This window comes from Prionailurus viverrinus, chromosome D2 (assembly GCF_022837055.1).
Source record: "Prionailurus viverrinus isolate Anna chromosome D2, UM_Priviv_1.0, whole genome shotgun sequence".
NCBI lineage: Eukaryota > Metazoa > Chordata > Mammalia > Carnivora > Felidae > Prionailurus > Prionailurus viverrinus.
The window spans coordinates 68,107,855-68,123,575 of record NC_062571.1 but is presented as its reverse complement, the minus strand read 5'-3'; the positions used below and the strand labels follow the sequence as shown (position 1 = coordinate 68,123,575).

General features: G+C 40.1%; 1 protein-coding gene across 10 annotated transcripts in view; it reads right to left on the bottom strand.

The window, feature by feature from the left end:
• Window positions 1-15,721, bottom strand: part of ADD3 (adducin 3) — a 126,498-nt gene that overhangs the window by 3,654 nt on the left and 107,123 nt on the right. For all 10 annotated transcript variants that reach the window (XM_047825307.1, XM_047825305.1, XM_047825308.1 and 7 more), the window contains 11 exons: window positions 15,076-15,214; window positions 11,219-11,370; window positions 10,167-10,247; window positions 8,953-9,102; window positions 8,378-8,521; window positions 8,165-8,263; window positions 6,873-7,055; window positions 5,507-5,764; window positions 4,101-4,220; window positions 3,322-3,408; window positions 892-1,015 (listed from right to left, as the gene is read on the bottom strand). In XM_047825307.1, coding sequence (XP_047681263.1) covers window positions 892-1,015; window positions 3,322-3,408; window positions 4,101-4,220; window positions 5,507-5,764; window positions 6,873-7,055; window positions 8,165-8,263; window positions 8,378-8,521; window positions 8,953-9,102; window positions 10,167-10,247; window positions 11,219-11,370; window positions 15,076-15,214 — 1,537 coding nt within the window. The remainder of the gene's footprint in view (window positions 1-891; window positions 1,016-3,321; window positions 3,409-4,100; window positions 4,221-5,506; window positions 5,765-6,872; window positions 7,056-8,164; window positions 8,264-8,377; window positions 8,522-8,952; window positions 9,103-10,166; window positions 10,248-11,218; window positions 11,371-15,075; window positions 15,215-15,721) is intronic.

The window sequence follows — 15,721 nt, the reverse complement described above, 5'->3', positions numbered from 1 at the left end:
CTGATAAAAACTGTTCCCGGGATGATCCAGATGTCAATTCTTTCCACATGATAGCTAATGTGGACAAACATTTTTAACCATTGGTTCTGTTCTGCTTTGGGAAAAAATTTCCACTGTATGTTGTAGATGCTCTAAAGCAGAGGCTCTTGCCCTCTTGTGGGGTCACAGATTTCTTGTCCCTTACCCTGAATGCCCTCTTTCCCCAAATGTGTATCATACAAAATTAAGCACTCATTTTTCAGATGGTTCATGAACTGTTTGGAGCTTATCCAAAGATGCAAAATCAAGAACCCCTGCTATAAAGAATTTCTTATTCTTGAGAAAAAGGGAGTTAGTATTTAATTAGCTAGGGTTTCATTAACAATTTTTAAACAGAATCCTTACTTAGGGTTCTGAAGTCAGAAAAACTCAACCTCACTAGAGTGCCCATGTACTTAATTAAAGAAAGTCACATCAAAATTCTGGCAGTTTTCTTTATGTTTTGATTTCAAGATTATATATTGGCACTTTGTGGCACCCAAAAAGCATAAAAGCCACATAATATACATACTCTGTCATGTTTAAATCTATTACTGTATCTGTATTTATTTTAGTAAAGTAATACTTTACTTATCTGTGGATTTCATTTTACTATGGAAGACTTTTTGCTAGTGATCAGATTGCTTTCTGAGAAAAACTTTTCTCTACATGTTGACATACGTGAACTACAGTGGCTCTTCGCATTTTAGCTCCACCTACACTCAGTAAGGTCTGGGAGAGATGACAGGGAACAATCGATTGTCAAAGGAACATTTAAAAAAAACAACAACACTGACTGCCTTCTATCATCCAACTCAAGGTGTTCTGCTGTTGGTAGCATGGTTATCAGGCTTAATCTAAAAATGAACGAACCTTCCAGGCCTTGCTGTTTACGCTCGATTGTCTTCTTATACTCTTCAAGCTCGCCTTCTGTGAGATGACTGAAGGGGTTGGGAGGAGCTGGTGGGGCCTGATCGTCATCTTCAAATTGCATGGTCTTGCAAAGAAAAACATCGACAGATCGGAAGCTTATTCTTCAGAACTGGTTAAGAGGGCACAAAACAGAGCTGAGGGCTCCCAGGATGATAGTGGGAGACAGGCTGGAGACTGAAGAATTCTCCAGATAAATTAAACGGCCTCAGATAAAAGAACTACAGATATTGACATTTGGAGACTCCCCAGAGAGACGACCCATCAGCCTACAGTGAAGCTCACCGATTGCCAAGCTCTGCCCACACCCGGAGCATCGGACTGGCTTTTCAGTGTCCATTCTTAAATATAAACAGACTACCAGGTATTACCGGGTATTACCTGAGGAAAGCTTCCACCATGGAAGTGAGAGACCAGAACAAGAGAGAACTCAGAAGAAACAAGGACAATAAAAGCAGCTGAAGAAAATTTAAAATCGATTCCCTCAGAGCAATGAGAGAAAATACTGTATCCATGAAAGACTAGGATGTTATTTAAAAAACAAACATTCAGGGAATAAGGAGTCTTAAACAATTTTTAAAAATATATCAAAATAGAAAATTAAATAGAAGCATTAGAAAATAAAGTCGAACAAATCTCCCAGAAAGTAGGATAAAAAGACAAAGAAATGGAAAGTGAGAAACAGCATACCCTGACAGAAAAAGAAATTGGGAGGGAAAAAATTATTGAAGAAATACATTTAAAAAATGCCCAGAGGGGCATGTGGGTGGCTCAGTCGGTTAAGCGTCCGACTCTTGGTTTCAGCTCAGGTCATGATCTCATGGTCTGTGAGTTCAAGCCCTAGTCGGGGCTGACAGTGAGAAGCTTGCTTGGGATTCTCTCTCTGCCCCTCCCCTGCTCCCTCTGTCTCTCTAAAATAAATGAATGAATGAGTGAACGAATGAATGAATGAATGAATGAATGAATGAATAAATAAATAAATAAATATTTTAAAAAAAAATGCCCAGAACTGAAGAATAGGACTTGGCAGATTGAAAAGGGTTACTAAATGCAGAGAAATACAAAGAAAGACTAAAAGAAACCTACTACAGGGGCTCCTGGGTGGCTCAGTCGGTTAAGTGCCTGACTTCAGCCCAAGTCATGATCTCACGGTTCGTGAGTTTGAGCCCTGTGCTGACAGCTCAGAGCCTGGAGCCTGCTTCAGATTTTGTGTCTCCCTCTATCTCTGCCCCTTTCCTGCTTACACTCTGTCTCTCTCAAAAAATAAATAAAAAATTTAAAAAAAAGAAACCTACTACAAAGCACAGCATTATAAAATTTCAGAACAGCAGGAATGCAGAAAAGGTGTAAAAGAATAAAAAAGAGCCCTAAGGAAAGTTACATGAATCACAGTGCTCTCTTCCTTCTCATCAGTAACAGGGGACAACAGAGTGATGTTTTCTATATTTGTGAGGTAAATGATTTCTAAACTAGAATTCTATGTCTATTATTTAAACATTTCAAGGTAGAATACAGGATTTCAGGCTGTTACCTCCTATGTGTCCTTTCTCAGAAAGCTATTAGAGGATATGCTCAATGATAGAGGGGGAAATCAAGAAACTGGAAGACTCAAGGCAGGAAAGAGGAGATAGTACAGAGGCAAGAGGCAGAAGAATCCCCAGGATGAGCCTGTGCAGCTGGCCTGAAAGCCGCCAGTCCAGATCTGGGCTGGAATGACAGAGCAATGAGAGATTAGCTGTTACCCTTGAACCTTTGTAAAGTAATATTAAGAAGGACTTTATAGTTCTTCCCAAACTTTTAAGCCAATGTACCCAAAACACTAAGCCAATGAAAAACGGAGGCAATTATTAGCTCTAGGGGGAGAAAAGTGGTATAAGAAAGGAAATGTAATCATGGGATACTACCTGGCTGAGCAGTAAACATTTAATAACATAAACACCGAAAGCTGATTTAACAAAGAAATTGTAATACAATCTTTCCCCAACATTTTCTCATCTCTGAAATCTGAACTCATCCAATAATTGATGGCTTCCTACAATTATAATTGTCAGGGTTTTTTCTCTTTTAGGGATCTACAAAATAATGGTACTTCTTGGAGTTGATGACATAGACTCAAAGTCAGTTGAGGTCTAAAATTGATAGGCGAAGAAAAAGCAGAACAAAGAAGCTCTTTAGAAACATGAAGGTAAATGCTAGAAGAAAGTCCTTGCCCCTGGAAATTGGGAGCTGACGTGACATTTTAAGCGTTGCAATTACTTGACTCTTTAACTTGTGCTTGTATTAACATTAGTAAAAATAAATACTCATATTTAAAAAGCAAAGAAATTAGTGTGGTAGATGAAAACCCAAGAGCATGTGGCTTCATGGACTTACAGAAGGGGGCTTGTCCACAACAATTCCAGCAAGCAACTGGGACTGTGGTCCAGCTGTTTTCAAGTCATACCGGTTTTGTTCTCGAATCTGAATCAAAACACAGTAACGAGTTCTTGGGGGCAACTATGCAGACAGATGATTTTTACTCTTCTACTCTCTTTTCCCACAGGCTTGCTCTTTGACCACCTAGAGCCTCTTTCTTCCTGCCTCCACAAAGCCCTCTCCTACTACCCCAACAACTCACACTCATCTCCTCCACTCTTCCTAATGTATGATTTCCTGTTGTCTTACGTGGTTGGAGAACTACCTTTTCCACTAACACTAGGGCTCACTTTCACTGATAAAGCAGCAGTATGTGTACTACCTCTTCCCCATGGAGCCCACTTGCCAGTGACTAGCACAGAGCTGGAGGTGTTCAATACAGGGTAACATTATACTGAGTTTCAGGACGTCTGGTGGCTCAGCTGGTTGAGCGTCTGACTCTTAATTTCAGCTCAGGTCATGATCTTGCAAAAGGTTTGTGAGACTGAGCCCCACGTTGAGCTCTGTGCTGACAGTGTGGCGCCTGCTTGGGATTCTCTATCTCCCCCCTCTTTGCCTCTCCCTCACTTGCATGTGCACGTTTTCCCTCTCTCTCTCAAAATAAATGCACTCATAAAAAATTATACTGCATTTCAAATTCTTCTGTATTCATACCCCCTAAGCTTGGTATTAATCAGATTTAATCACATAAAACAGTATAAAAATGACTCCCTTGGCCACAGATGACTACATCTTACCTTATTTCTCTTTTCTAGTACCTCATTCGGGTTTGTGTTTAAAGGAACAAATTGATTTGGATCTTCAATTTTGATAGGTGTTCCACTACTAACTTTAGAAGAGTCCTCTGCTCTCAACCACTAAAAAATAAAAAATTTTCTAGAATGAGGCTTTGTGTTAAGGAAATATGGTAGGTTTTTGGTAACTGTTTATTGTTTATTGACTCAAGGAGAGGGAGCACACACTGCCAATATTTTAAAGAATTTCACTAAGCAGTATTTAGTGGTCAATTACTGTATGTCTCATACTAGTTAGAAAAAGGCTCATGATCAGCACTCAAAAGATGTGATTACTATTTGCATGAATACTCACCTAGATGGCTATTTAAGTTTTCTTAATCTCTTAATCAGAGTCTGATCTCTTATTAACTCACGTTTAGAACTGTTGCCTGCACTAAAGTTTCATCAGCTGATGATGGCTAAGTCACCAAAAAGGACTCAAGGAATCTCTTCAGATTTAGTTTTCCAGACTTCATTTTTCTATGTTTGGCTGCCAGGAAAGGCCAATCCCCTGACCAGCATTTTACACAGAGGGTAATCTGGTAGTAATCCATAAAAGAACTACAGGGATGGAAAAGCCTTATATAATTTTTCTCCTTTATCCCTTATCATATCCTTTAAAGAAGACGAATATTCATCAAGATCAATAATGGCTGGCCATCAGTCTCCACCAATAAAATCAATTCTGGGAAACTTAGGAGTTTAATTATGTTCTTTTACTAGGAGATAAGAAATCTTATAAGCTAGGGAAAAACACTTTGATGTCTAGGCACTTCCACAGTGAATGTTACTGATTTATATGAGAGGATGAACCAATTTTGAGTATCTACAGAATATTTGGTGATCAGTACTCTAAAACTAAACCAAATCTGAAGCAAAATGTTGAAAAATATAGGACAATCCATTTCTCACTCTTCAAGATTTTGCCTAAGCATAACTGTGCAGTAATTCATGGAACTCTGGAACCATCACGTGTCGATAACTTTTATGGTTCTGATTCACTGGTACAATATAAACTGCAAAGCAGTACCAAGTAGTGGATTAAGAACTGGGCTCTAGAGTCACTGTATGCATTCAAATCTTGCCTTTACTATTCATAAATGATTAGTTAATCCCTCTGTGCCTCAGTTTTCACATCTATGAAACGGGAGAAAAACCACATCCTCTCCATGTTAAGAGTATTAAATGAGATAATTCATTTAAGTCACAGAAAACAAAGTATCTTGTACAAAGTTTATACCTGATAAATGACAGGTTAGTAGTATTATATTCAACTTTCCCAACATTTTTAACATAGAACATTTAATTCATATAAGTAACTAGGCAAAATATTTAGTAGAGGCAAACCACATAAAATAGCAACATACTGTGATTTTGGTCCTGGGACTGGTTTCCCCATTCCAAGACTCCTCAGGCACATTCACTTTCATGTAAGTATTTGGTGAGTTCAGCCATCTTGTTTTTTCACGCTGCTGTCTCTGTGCCATGTATTTGAGAGGAGAGAGTGGCACTGTGTCATCCTCAAAGGAAAAAGCAGTCACAGTTGCTGGGATTTCCACGTCACTCTTGTGCCTAGGCTTCTCTCGAATGAGAGGATGCCTATAAGCATAGCCTGTTCTATACCCCTAAGGGAGCAAAAAAACCACATTTGAAATGATCAAACATGCACCAAACACAGCATTTGGACTCTTAATTCTTTAAACAAATGATCAGAAAGACTCCTTTGTTGAAAAACAAAGACGAAAATATCTGTCAAACCTCATGTAACCTCCATTTATAACACTAGGGTTGAAATTAAGCAAATTTCAAGATCTGGTGAAAACAGATTCCAGCTGACAATGTGATTTCCACTCACACAACTGTTCCTGACAAAGGTAATTTCAAAACTGCTGACCAGAAAATTTTCCTAGCTATTTTCCAGCTTTCTGGAAGCCAAATCTCAGTGCTCATTTAAATCTTTGTTCCTCAGTCTCAAGGCAATCTTCTTCTGACCCTTAGTGGAAGAGGGTAAAATCTAAAGTAAGATGACACTTAAATAAATAAATATAAACCAAAAAAAAAAAAAAAAAAAAAAAAAGAAAGAAAAAAAAAGGGGCGCCTGGGAGGCTCAGTCGGTTAAGCGTCCGACTTCAGCTCAGGTCATGATCTCGCGGTCCGTGAGTTCGAGCGCCGCATCAGGCTCTGTGCTGACAGCTCAGAGCCTGGAGCCTGTTTCAGATTCTGTGTCTCCCTCCCTCTCTGACCCTCCCCAGTTCAAACTCTGTCTCTCTCTTTGTCTCAAAAACAAATTAACGTTTAAAAAATAACCCAATCAAACAAAAAATGAGAAGGGGTGCCTGGGTGGCTCAGTCGGTTGAGCGTCCAACTTCGGCTCAGGTCATGATCTCACAGCTCGTGAGTTCGAGCCCCGCATCAGGCTCTGTGCTGACAGCTCGGAGCCCGGAGCCTGCTTCGGATTCTGTGTCTCCCTCTCTCTCTGCCCCTCCCCCACTTGTGCCCTGTCTCGCTCTATCAAAAATAAATAAATGTAAAAAATAAAATAAACAAAGATGACACTTGCATGTTTCACTGTTTGATTCTTAAAAATGTGGTAAAATTACACTGGAATGCCTCCCTAGAGTCAAACTCAGCTCCCAGAGGCATAAGCATGTTCCCAGACCAAAGGGAGATGGAAGCGTTTGCTCTTGAATCTGCAGACACGAAATCCAAGTTTACGTTCAATTTTTCACCTACCAAATTATCCAGAGTCCTCATCAGCCCTTCAAACTCAATCTCGCCAACCTTCCATTTCTGATGGGAGCCCATATTCACTCCTCCTCCTCCAGTTGTTGCTATAGCATGAGTGAAAGATTTATACTTCTGAAGATCCAGCACCAGCAGATTGTCTACTCCACCTGCCCCTGCTAATGCCTGCACCTGTAATCGATGGCAAAATATAGAGGCACAAGACTATAAAAGATTATAATGAATATTTTACCTTTAAAAAGGCAGGATTTCACTTCAGCAAATACCTATAACTTGTCCAGGCTCCTAACAACAGGAATAAGGCAATACACTTGTAAAAATGGGCAGCTGAAGTATCTTTTCCATTGATCTGAAAAAGATACCTTCCAGGATTCTGATCCTCCCTGATGGAAAACACATTTAGAGCCATTCCTTTTAACATATTTCAAGAAACTGAATTCTCTTGCCAAATTTTAAAGTTATCTTGCAGTTTTCCCTTGGCTATCCTTTTTTTTTTTTTTTTTTTTTTTTTGCTGAAAGTTATAATTTTAAAGGAATATAGACACTACACTGTGAAGTTAAGGATATTTAGGCAGAAGCAGCTCATTATCTTAATTTCATCAAGCTTTTCACAGCTTCGTTTAAGAAGGGGCTGCTAGAGCAACAACAACAACAAAAGTTGGTTGTTGGACATTAAAACTGACAGAAAAGATTTTTCCCCTTTATTGTGGCCCTCTAATAAATTAAGATTATTACCATTTGCTTCAAGAGAATCTTCTTGAAGAGGGAAATTAGGTCTGTTAAAAATACATTCAGCTTCTCTGAGGAAAAAAGTAGTTAATAAATAGCCAACCTATTATAATAAGGTTGAGGCTGTGAAATTGTTGGAAACTGCAGGAGTTCATAAAACTTCTGGCCCTGCTCCTTGCGCTTTTTATAAAAGTGGCTACATCTGATCTTTGATGACGGACGGTTGCCTCTGTTTCTAATTAGTGTGACCACAACCACTACAGGGTAAAAACAGAGACAATTACAATTAAGCAGGATTATGGGGAAAACGATGTTTATGAGGCTCTCAGATTTGTGTGTGTGCGTCTGTATGTGAATTTTAATTTTTTCCTCTTTTCAATTCAAGAGATAACGGAGTTGACCCTTTTTATTCAAGTAAAGCAGATCTCTTAAAAGACAAAACAAAAAGCCACCAACCAATAGGACTTTGAAAATAAATAATACAAAACCCAATACAACAAGCAAATTGCAAAAAATAAAAAACAAGTGTGTGGGGGGATAATTTTTCCTACCTGAATCTCACAGGCTATCTGCACATTAAATATATAATGAAAGGCCTCCTCAATCGTTTCTCCAAGGGCTACCACACCATGATTTCTGAGTACCAGCACCTAAAATAGAATCACAAAGCAATCACTTTAAAATAACTGGCATAGCTCACACTGTTTTTCATCAACAGCAACAGCAACAAAAATAGCTCCTTCGATAGGAACTCTACTGCATACCTTACAACTTGGCCCCAGAACTTTCTGTAGTTGAATTCTCTCCTCCTGTTCATCAAGTGACCCTTGGTAGTCATAATAGGCGACATCTCCCAGGAAGAGGGACTCTTGAGAAATTGGAAGGATCCCACACTTCATGGAGGATACCTATTTGATTGGGCCCATGTTAAAAGAACATATTTAGTTACTAGTTACACTCTCCTAAGAACCGGATTCTTTAGTCAGCTCAGGAAGCACTGGCCTAACTCACTGAGTCCACCATTCCAACCCCTCTCTCACTTTAGCTCTTCACTTCTTCCAGAAGGAAAAAAGAAGAAAAAAAAAAAAAAAGGACTTAGGGGATAGAACTCAGTTTAAACGTTGTGCCAAGTATTATGAAAGAAACTTTACTCCAAAGAGCTCAGCACCCAATTATTAGCTGATTAGTGAAAAATGAAAATGCTATCTCTCTAGTTGTTTCCTACGATGTCAGCATTTGGTCCAAAGGAAATTTTGCTTTCTGGGTATGCAGAGGATTAATATTTTCAGTATACTACACTTCCCAGGGTCATTGCTGGTTTTAGCCTTCAGCAACTTACAGCTGCTGTTGCCAGGGTATGAATGTGTATCACACACTTAACATCAGGACGTGTTGAATAGATCGCAGCATGGGGACTGAAGCCTGTGTGGTCAATTTTCAAGTTAGTACTTCCCTGATCAACCACTTCTCCTATGATATTGACTTTCACCTGGAAAAATCAGAGAGACATATTTCATTGGTACACATGTATCAAAGTTTGCCTGTGATCCACAAACCAAACCAGGGGAGGGGGCCAACTTTTTTTTGTCAAAGGCCAAATAGTCAAAATTTTAGACTTTGTGGGCCTCTGATGCAACTACTCAACTCTGCCACTTTATGTAGAGCCACTCAGAACTGTAGAAGAATGGGTGTGGCTTTGTTCCCATAAAACTTTATTTATAAAAACAGGCAGTCTGAAACAAAATTTCGAAGTTAGTAAGAAGCAGTTTCCAAAAAACCAAGTAACTTAAACCCTTCACTAAAGGTCTGAACAAGTCCAGTGTTTACTGAATTGGCTGGAAAATTTCCATTTGCTGACACTGTAGCACCCAGAACCAATGGAGTTCCTGTCATCCCAGAGGCCAATGACAGTGCCTATGAGTACAATCATGGAAAAATAAAATGCCACACAGTCAGCCAGCCCCTCTGCTCACACCAACTGAACTTTATTGAAATCTATTTATAAAATACACATAGACTTTGTGTTTTTTAAAAGTTCCAGAGTGTACAGGGTGGAAAAAAAGTCAAAGGATTCCCTCCAAAACATGGATAGTTCACTGATAAGACCAACTTATTTATGAGTCTCTTCAACCACCTTGTTTTTCTTGACCCTGAAAGCTTTTCTTAAAAATCAACATAAGTTGGGGTGCCTGGGTGGCTGGCTCAGTTAAGCGTCCGACTTCAGCTCAAGTCATGATCTCACGGTTCTAAATTCGAGCCCCACTTTGGGCTCTGTGCTGACAGCTCAGAGCCTGGAGCCTGCTTCGGATTCTGTGTCTCCCTCTCTCTCTGCTGCTCCCCCGCTCAGGCTCTGTCTCTCTTTCAAAAACAAATAAAGGCTAAAAAAATTATTTTTTTAAAAAATCAACATAACTTTCCAAACTCTTTCCTGTTCACTAAGCAAATGTTTTTTCCATCCATACCTTTTCTTGTTCTGTCCCGTACTAAAAGCTGAAAACTGTTAGAAAAGCACAAAGAAGCACAGAAAAAGTAACATAGGAATGAAAATTATACCAAATTGGAGGCTGTGGCTTCAGAAAAAGACAGGCCCCTAGGAATTATTATTATGTGGTCTTGCTCCTTACTTATTCTTACCTGGGAGAAAGAAAAACAAACAAACAAACAATAGGCAATTACTATGAGATCATTCATATTTTGCAGTTTAAACACGACTAGAAATATATTTGTAGTGAGTAACTGTAAGAGATCTGGGAGGGTGGGGAAAGCAACAAAGTAGAAATTAAAGGTATGCAATGGGAAACTTTTCCTTGAAAAGTTTTCTTCCCTCAATACTCAAGCACTTGCTAAAAATTTCTGCCATTAGTTTCTCATTTACTTCCCTAAAGCTTTATCCCGGGAGCTCTAAGGTTGCTTAGGGTCAGCTACATTCATGAGAAAATATTAACTGAATGCGGTAATGACTATAATCTTGATTTACAACATGGAAATGAAGGGGAAAGGGGCAAAGGAAAGAGAAGTCTTCCTGGGAAGGCAGGAAGGAAGTGGAGACGGAAGGGGAAACACAGGAGAGGCTGCAGGGGGTGGGGGTGGGGGTGGGGAAGAACTCTGGGAAGACAGCACCTAGCACTGGCACCACTTCCATTACAGTCTTTTCATACTTTTTTGCTTCCAAATGTTGTCTGGTTTCCAAGTGTGACAACATGAAAACACAGATGATAACGAACGGAAAAAATACACTTAAAGAGAATAAAGACCAGAGAGGAAACGTCCCAGGCCTCCTCTACTTTGCCTGCCCCAAGTGCTTTTCAGTGACCCTCATGCTCAGACAGAATTAACACAGAGAAAACTGTGCCAGAAGGATTTCTTCTCAGATGGTTTTTGCAACTGGTTTGAACGAAAAGGACAACACAGACGGTAAATGAAAGAGAAAGTGAGGTTAACCACAGCCTCTCCTTTGGAGAGGTTTAAATAAGGATTAGGTTGTAACGCAGCATGCTAGGTTCAGAAAATGAAGACTGATCAGACTTAGGAGTCAAGGGGAGAAGAGTACAGTTGCCTTCTAGTTGGGATTTTTTCAAAAAGGAATTGAAAGCCAAAGAACTCACGGAGATATAGGTATTTGCCAGGTGTGCCCATCCAAACAAGTCCACGAGTCTATACAGGCTGGCAAGCTTACAGCGAGTAAGTTTCTCTCCCTTCACGTAGGAGGATGTATCTGCCCCAGGGAGGTCATTGATAGGTGTGACCATGCCGAGACCTAAAAGGAGGAGGTGTGGATAGAGACTGCGGTCAAGTCAAGTACTGCTGCACCTGGAAGCAGCCGGAGTCTGGGAGTGTCCCAGCCTTGTAAATTCGGATGTGAAACTTATCAGCCCGCACAATGTTTCATTAGCTTATCTTCCTTTGGAGAAAGGCGCATCAGCAATCTTCTCTGCTGTTTCTTCTAGTACTGTACTTGTGTGGGAGGGACTTGGTAGGGAGTCAGGTTCACACCACTGGAGGAAAATGGTCACGTGATCCCAAAGGTGAAAGTGTTCTTAATCCTGAGGTTACTGCTAACTTTATGATGAAAAGATCCCAACGGAAAGCTACTTTTCTAATAGCCCTTTTGACTTTTAGTCAAACAAAAATTATTTAAAATGGAAAAGAATGCATTCAAACCACACTGTGCCTTCTGCCATGACTAAGCAACAAAACCTAGTTTTGCTTGGGTTTTAATGACCCAATTGCTAACTTCAGATGTGATCAAGTTCCACTTTTTCTTAGTCTTTGTTCTCCTTGACACCATTTACCACGTCTTCCCTACAATTCTTCTACAGGCCTGTGTGGTATCATCTGGATCTCTTGTTCCCCTTTCACCTGCTGCTTCTTTCTCCTTCGACAAGTTCTCTTCCCTTTCTCCCGTCTGTGGCTCCTTCCTGAAGCTCAACCGTCCCCTACACTCCTCTCTCATGTTCCTTTTCCCCATGAAAACGCTACAGACTCAGACACCCTCGTCTTTACCTGTGAGCAGGCCCCCCTGCCCACCCTTCAGCCTGCTGCTTCTAACTGCTTGACACAGTAACAGACAAGTTAAAAGAGTAGAAAAGTGATTTTATCTCCCTGCTTTTTCCTACCTTCTCACTTCTCCTCAGTCTTCTGATACTGATGGTACTACAATTTCCACAGGATCAACGTAACCTGTCCTGGGCGACCAGACGTAATTCATCACCACGTTCCACCACTCTCTTCTTTATGAGTTCCCTCATTCTCCATCCTTGAGTTCAGGCCTCATCTCACATGTAAGCTTTCTCATTCTTGTCCTCGCCTTTGGCCCCTCTCTTTATAAATCCATTCCACATAAAGTCATCAGATTGAGCGGTTAGCCTCACTACTCCCCTGCTCAAAGTTTTGCAGAAGCCCCAGACCTGAAGGCCTACAAGATATTCATGTAAGTGCATAAACCAGGCCTGGTGCAGCCCGTAGGCCGCTAGAGATAATACAGGCCTGGGATGAAGGGGCAGCTATAACTCCACAATCAGCTGCTACCGTGTGAGAATCTGAGTTCAGGGCTATCAGAAAGTTTCAACTTTAAACTTGGGCCCCAAGTCAATACTGTAATGTGAGATCTTCTACTTGTGAAATGTTGTGAACTAATTCAAAGAAGTAGTTTCAATATGTAAGCCATTATGAAACAACATAATTTCTAACAAAATTTCAGAGTCAGCCATTTAATCGATCTCCCGCTTTCCCTGCCAACTTTAACTTTCACTTTCGACAACATAAATTTTCCAGCCAAACTGGCTGATTTGTACTCCCTGACCTCTGAGCTGTGAGACACAGCTTTCCCGCTGCCATGCCTTTGTACATTGCAGCCAGCAACCTCAGCGGCTCCCCCTTCCTGCTGGGGTATCTAGGACACACACAGGATAGCTCCTCTTATTATTTTGGTCTTCCTGGACTAGTCTTCCTCTTCTAACTTTCGAAATTTTCTCTTTAGACCCTTTTCTTCTCTGCCTATACCCTCTTGTATGATTTAATCTACACACACGGCCCTGATGAATACTTCCCCATGTCCATCTGCCAAGTCACTCTCTTAGGCTCTAGGAGTGTTCTTCCAACTGCTACAAGGTCTTGGCAACTCTGGGCAACCCTGGCATGCCTGAAGTTGAACTTCTTCCATTTCCCAAGCCAAAGAGATCCCCAACTCTGGACATTCCTATTTCTGTCTACTAATAATACCATGAAATTCTCAGTTAATTCTTCACACAGAAACTATACAGGTCTTTCTACATCACCCTTCTGCTTAAATGACTTTTCAAAATTAGAATAGAATCCAAACTTCCAACCCTGGCTGCAAAGTCCTACATAATTCAGCCTCTCTGCCTGTTTCTGATCTCACTTCGTTCTACTGGTTTCCCCCAAAACCATGTTCCAGACCATAACCTTTAATTTTTGTTCCTTGAAGAGACCACCAAATTCATTGTCCTCTTATTTCCATCTGACACTTGTACTTGTCCCTTCTACTTGGACTGTTTTCTCTCAATCTTGGTATGGTTTGCTCCTTCTTGTCATTCAGATTTCAGTTTCAATGTCCCCTCCTCAGAGAGATTCTCTCTGATCACCTAATCTAGTCACCTAGCTCCTCCTATCAAATCACCATCTATTAATTATCTGCATAGGACTTATTAACTGACCATTTTCCATCTCCACAAGGACAGGAATCTTGTCTCTGGTTTATCAGTGTATCTCCTATCTCTAACAGGGTGCTTAGAACATAATAGATACTCAATATTATAGGAAAAGCAAAACAAACAAACAAACAAACAAGCTCAACCTTTGAATTTTTATGTTTCTTCTAATAGAATGTTCTTCCAAGATAGAGGAGTGATTTTGTAACTCATAGTTCTTCTCCCCCACTATCTACACCATCTCCTCACATCAAACTGTTACTAAGTCATCTCTATTCTTCCTTAGTTATGCCTTTCTCATATCTCTTCCTTTTTGTACTCACACTACTATTTTAGTTCAAGCACATATACCTCACATTGGGACCCTTTCAAAGATTCTTTAACCGGTATATATGTGCCGACACACTGGTCCACTTTGAGTTCTACAAACATACCTTAACCCAGCATGTTTTCAACATCAGGTCTCAATTGTTATGCCATTCCTCTATTTGGAAAGTACTTGCATTTACTGACTCTTACTTATAAATCTATAACCAAACAAAACCAAACCAAAACCAAAGAAAGGCAGAAATGAAGGAAGAGAAGGAAAACAAAAGAAAAGAAAAAAGAGGAAAAGAAAATCCCTTGATGCTGATATGACGTCTCATCCCTTGACTCGGACCCGAAGCAGTCCCTGACATTACCTTCTGGGACTCTGCACCTGTCCTGGTATTGCGGGGAGTTCCGGACACATCTTGCTGATGTATAAAGTGCTTAGTGTTCAGCTCACCAAACTGGTGCTCTTACTAAAGAGTTGTTAAATGTAAAAATATCTTAACCCCTCTTTTACACCAAATTCTAACCACTCCATCTTGTAAAGCCTGGTTAGCTCAGGCCTCTCTTTTTTTCAGAGTTTTCTCAGTCCACTTCAACCAAAAATCAATCTCAACTCTCAGTTCATAGTATGATGACTTATAAAAGGCCATTAGACAATTTCTTACGAACTGCTTTGTAATGTTTTACAGTTATCTTTCAGTTTTAATTTTTTTTTGCATTCATGGTAGGTCTCCTCAACTAAAATTACGCATTTATGTAGGACAGGGCCCATGTCTTGTAACTATTTTACAATCTCACAAAGTCTAGTAAATGCCCGGTTGATAACAAAAGGTAAGAGAGTTTAACACTATATTACGCTAAGTATTAGATGTTATAAACTTAAGGACTGAACCAGAGTAGAATATGCTGTTAGAGATGTGCCGTGTTCAAAGTAGAGATAAAATTATAATTTTTTAAACTTTTCAAAACTGACGTACTGAGAGGAGGTGAAGTAAAGCCCGAGAAAGAATTGGTCGTGATGTAATCTGCGATCTGCTGTAATGCCAGCAATCCAGTTGGGTTGTGGCCTTTCTTCATCTGTTCTTGGATAAGGCATTCCAGATCTTCCCGAAAGGCCTGTAACACACAAAAATGACCACTGAGCTCATACATCTCACTTGGAGCAGAACCAAACATAACTTTCTCTATGATCAATCTTTTTCCCATTCCTCTTTTGAATACGGTTTCATCTACACAGTTTTGAAACAAATATAAAACATAAAATAATAAAACAGTGGAAGAAGGAGGCAAGAAGCTTGCCTTCAGGGGAGGAAAAAAATCGTTAGAAAGTCTTACTCTCAAAGAAAACTCTGTTAACAATATGGAACTAGAGTACCAAGTACAGATTGATGCAAAAAGAGAGCCATTCCTCGCCCAGTGGCCTCATTACCTAGGTTGGGCTAGAGTCCCTATTTGGATGGGGCAAGACTCTGACTACAGACTGACTCACAGAAATCTTCACTAAGACATACTACATACATCACAGCTTCCATTTTAAGAATTCCGTGGCAATTCCCTTAACTCTATGAAGACTGAAAGCAAACTGATAAGAGCTGAGAACTGTTTACTCCCCTTCTGTGCTAA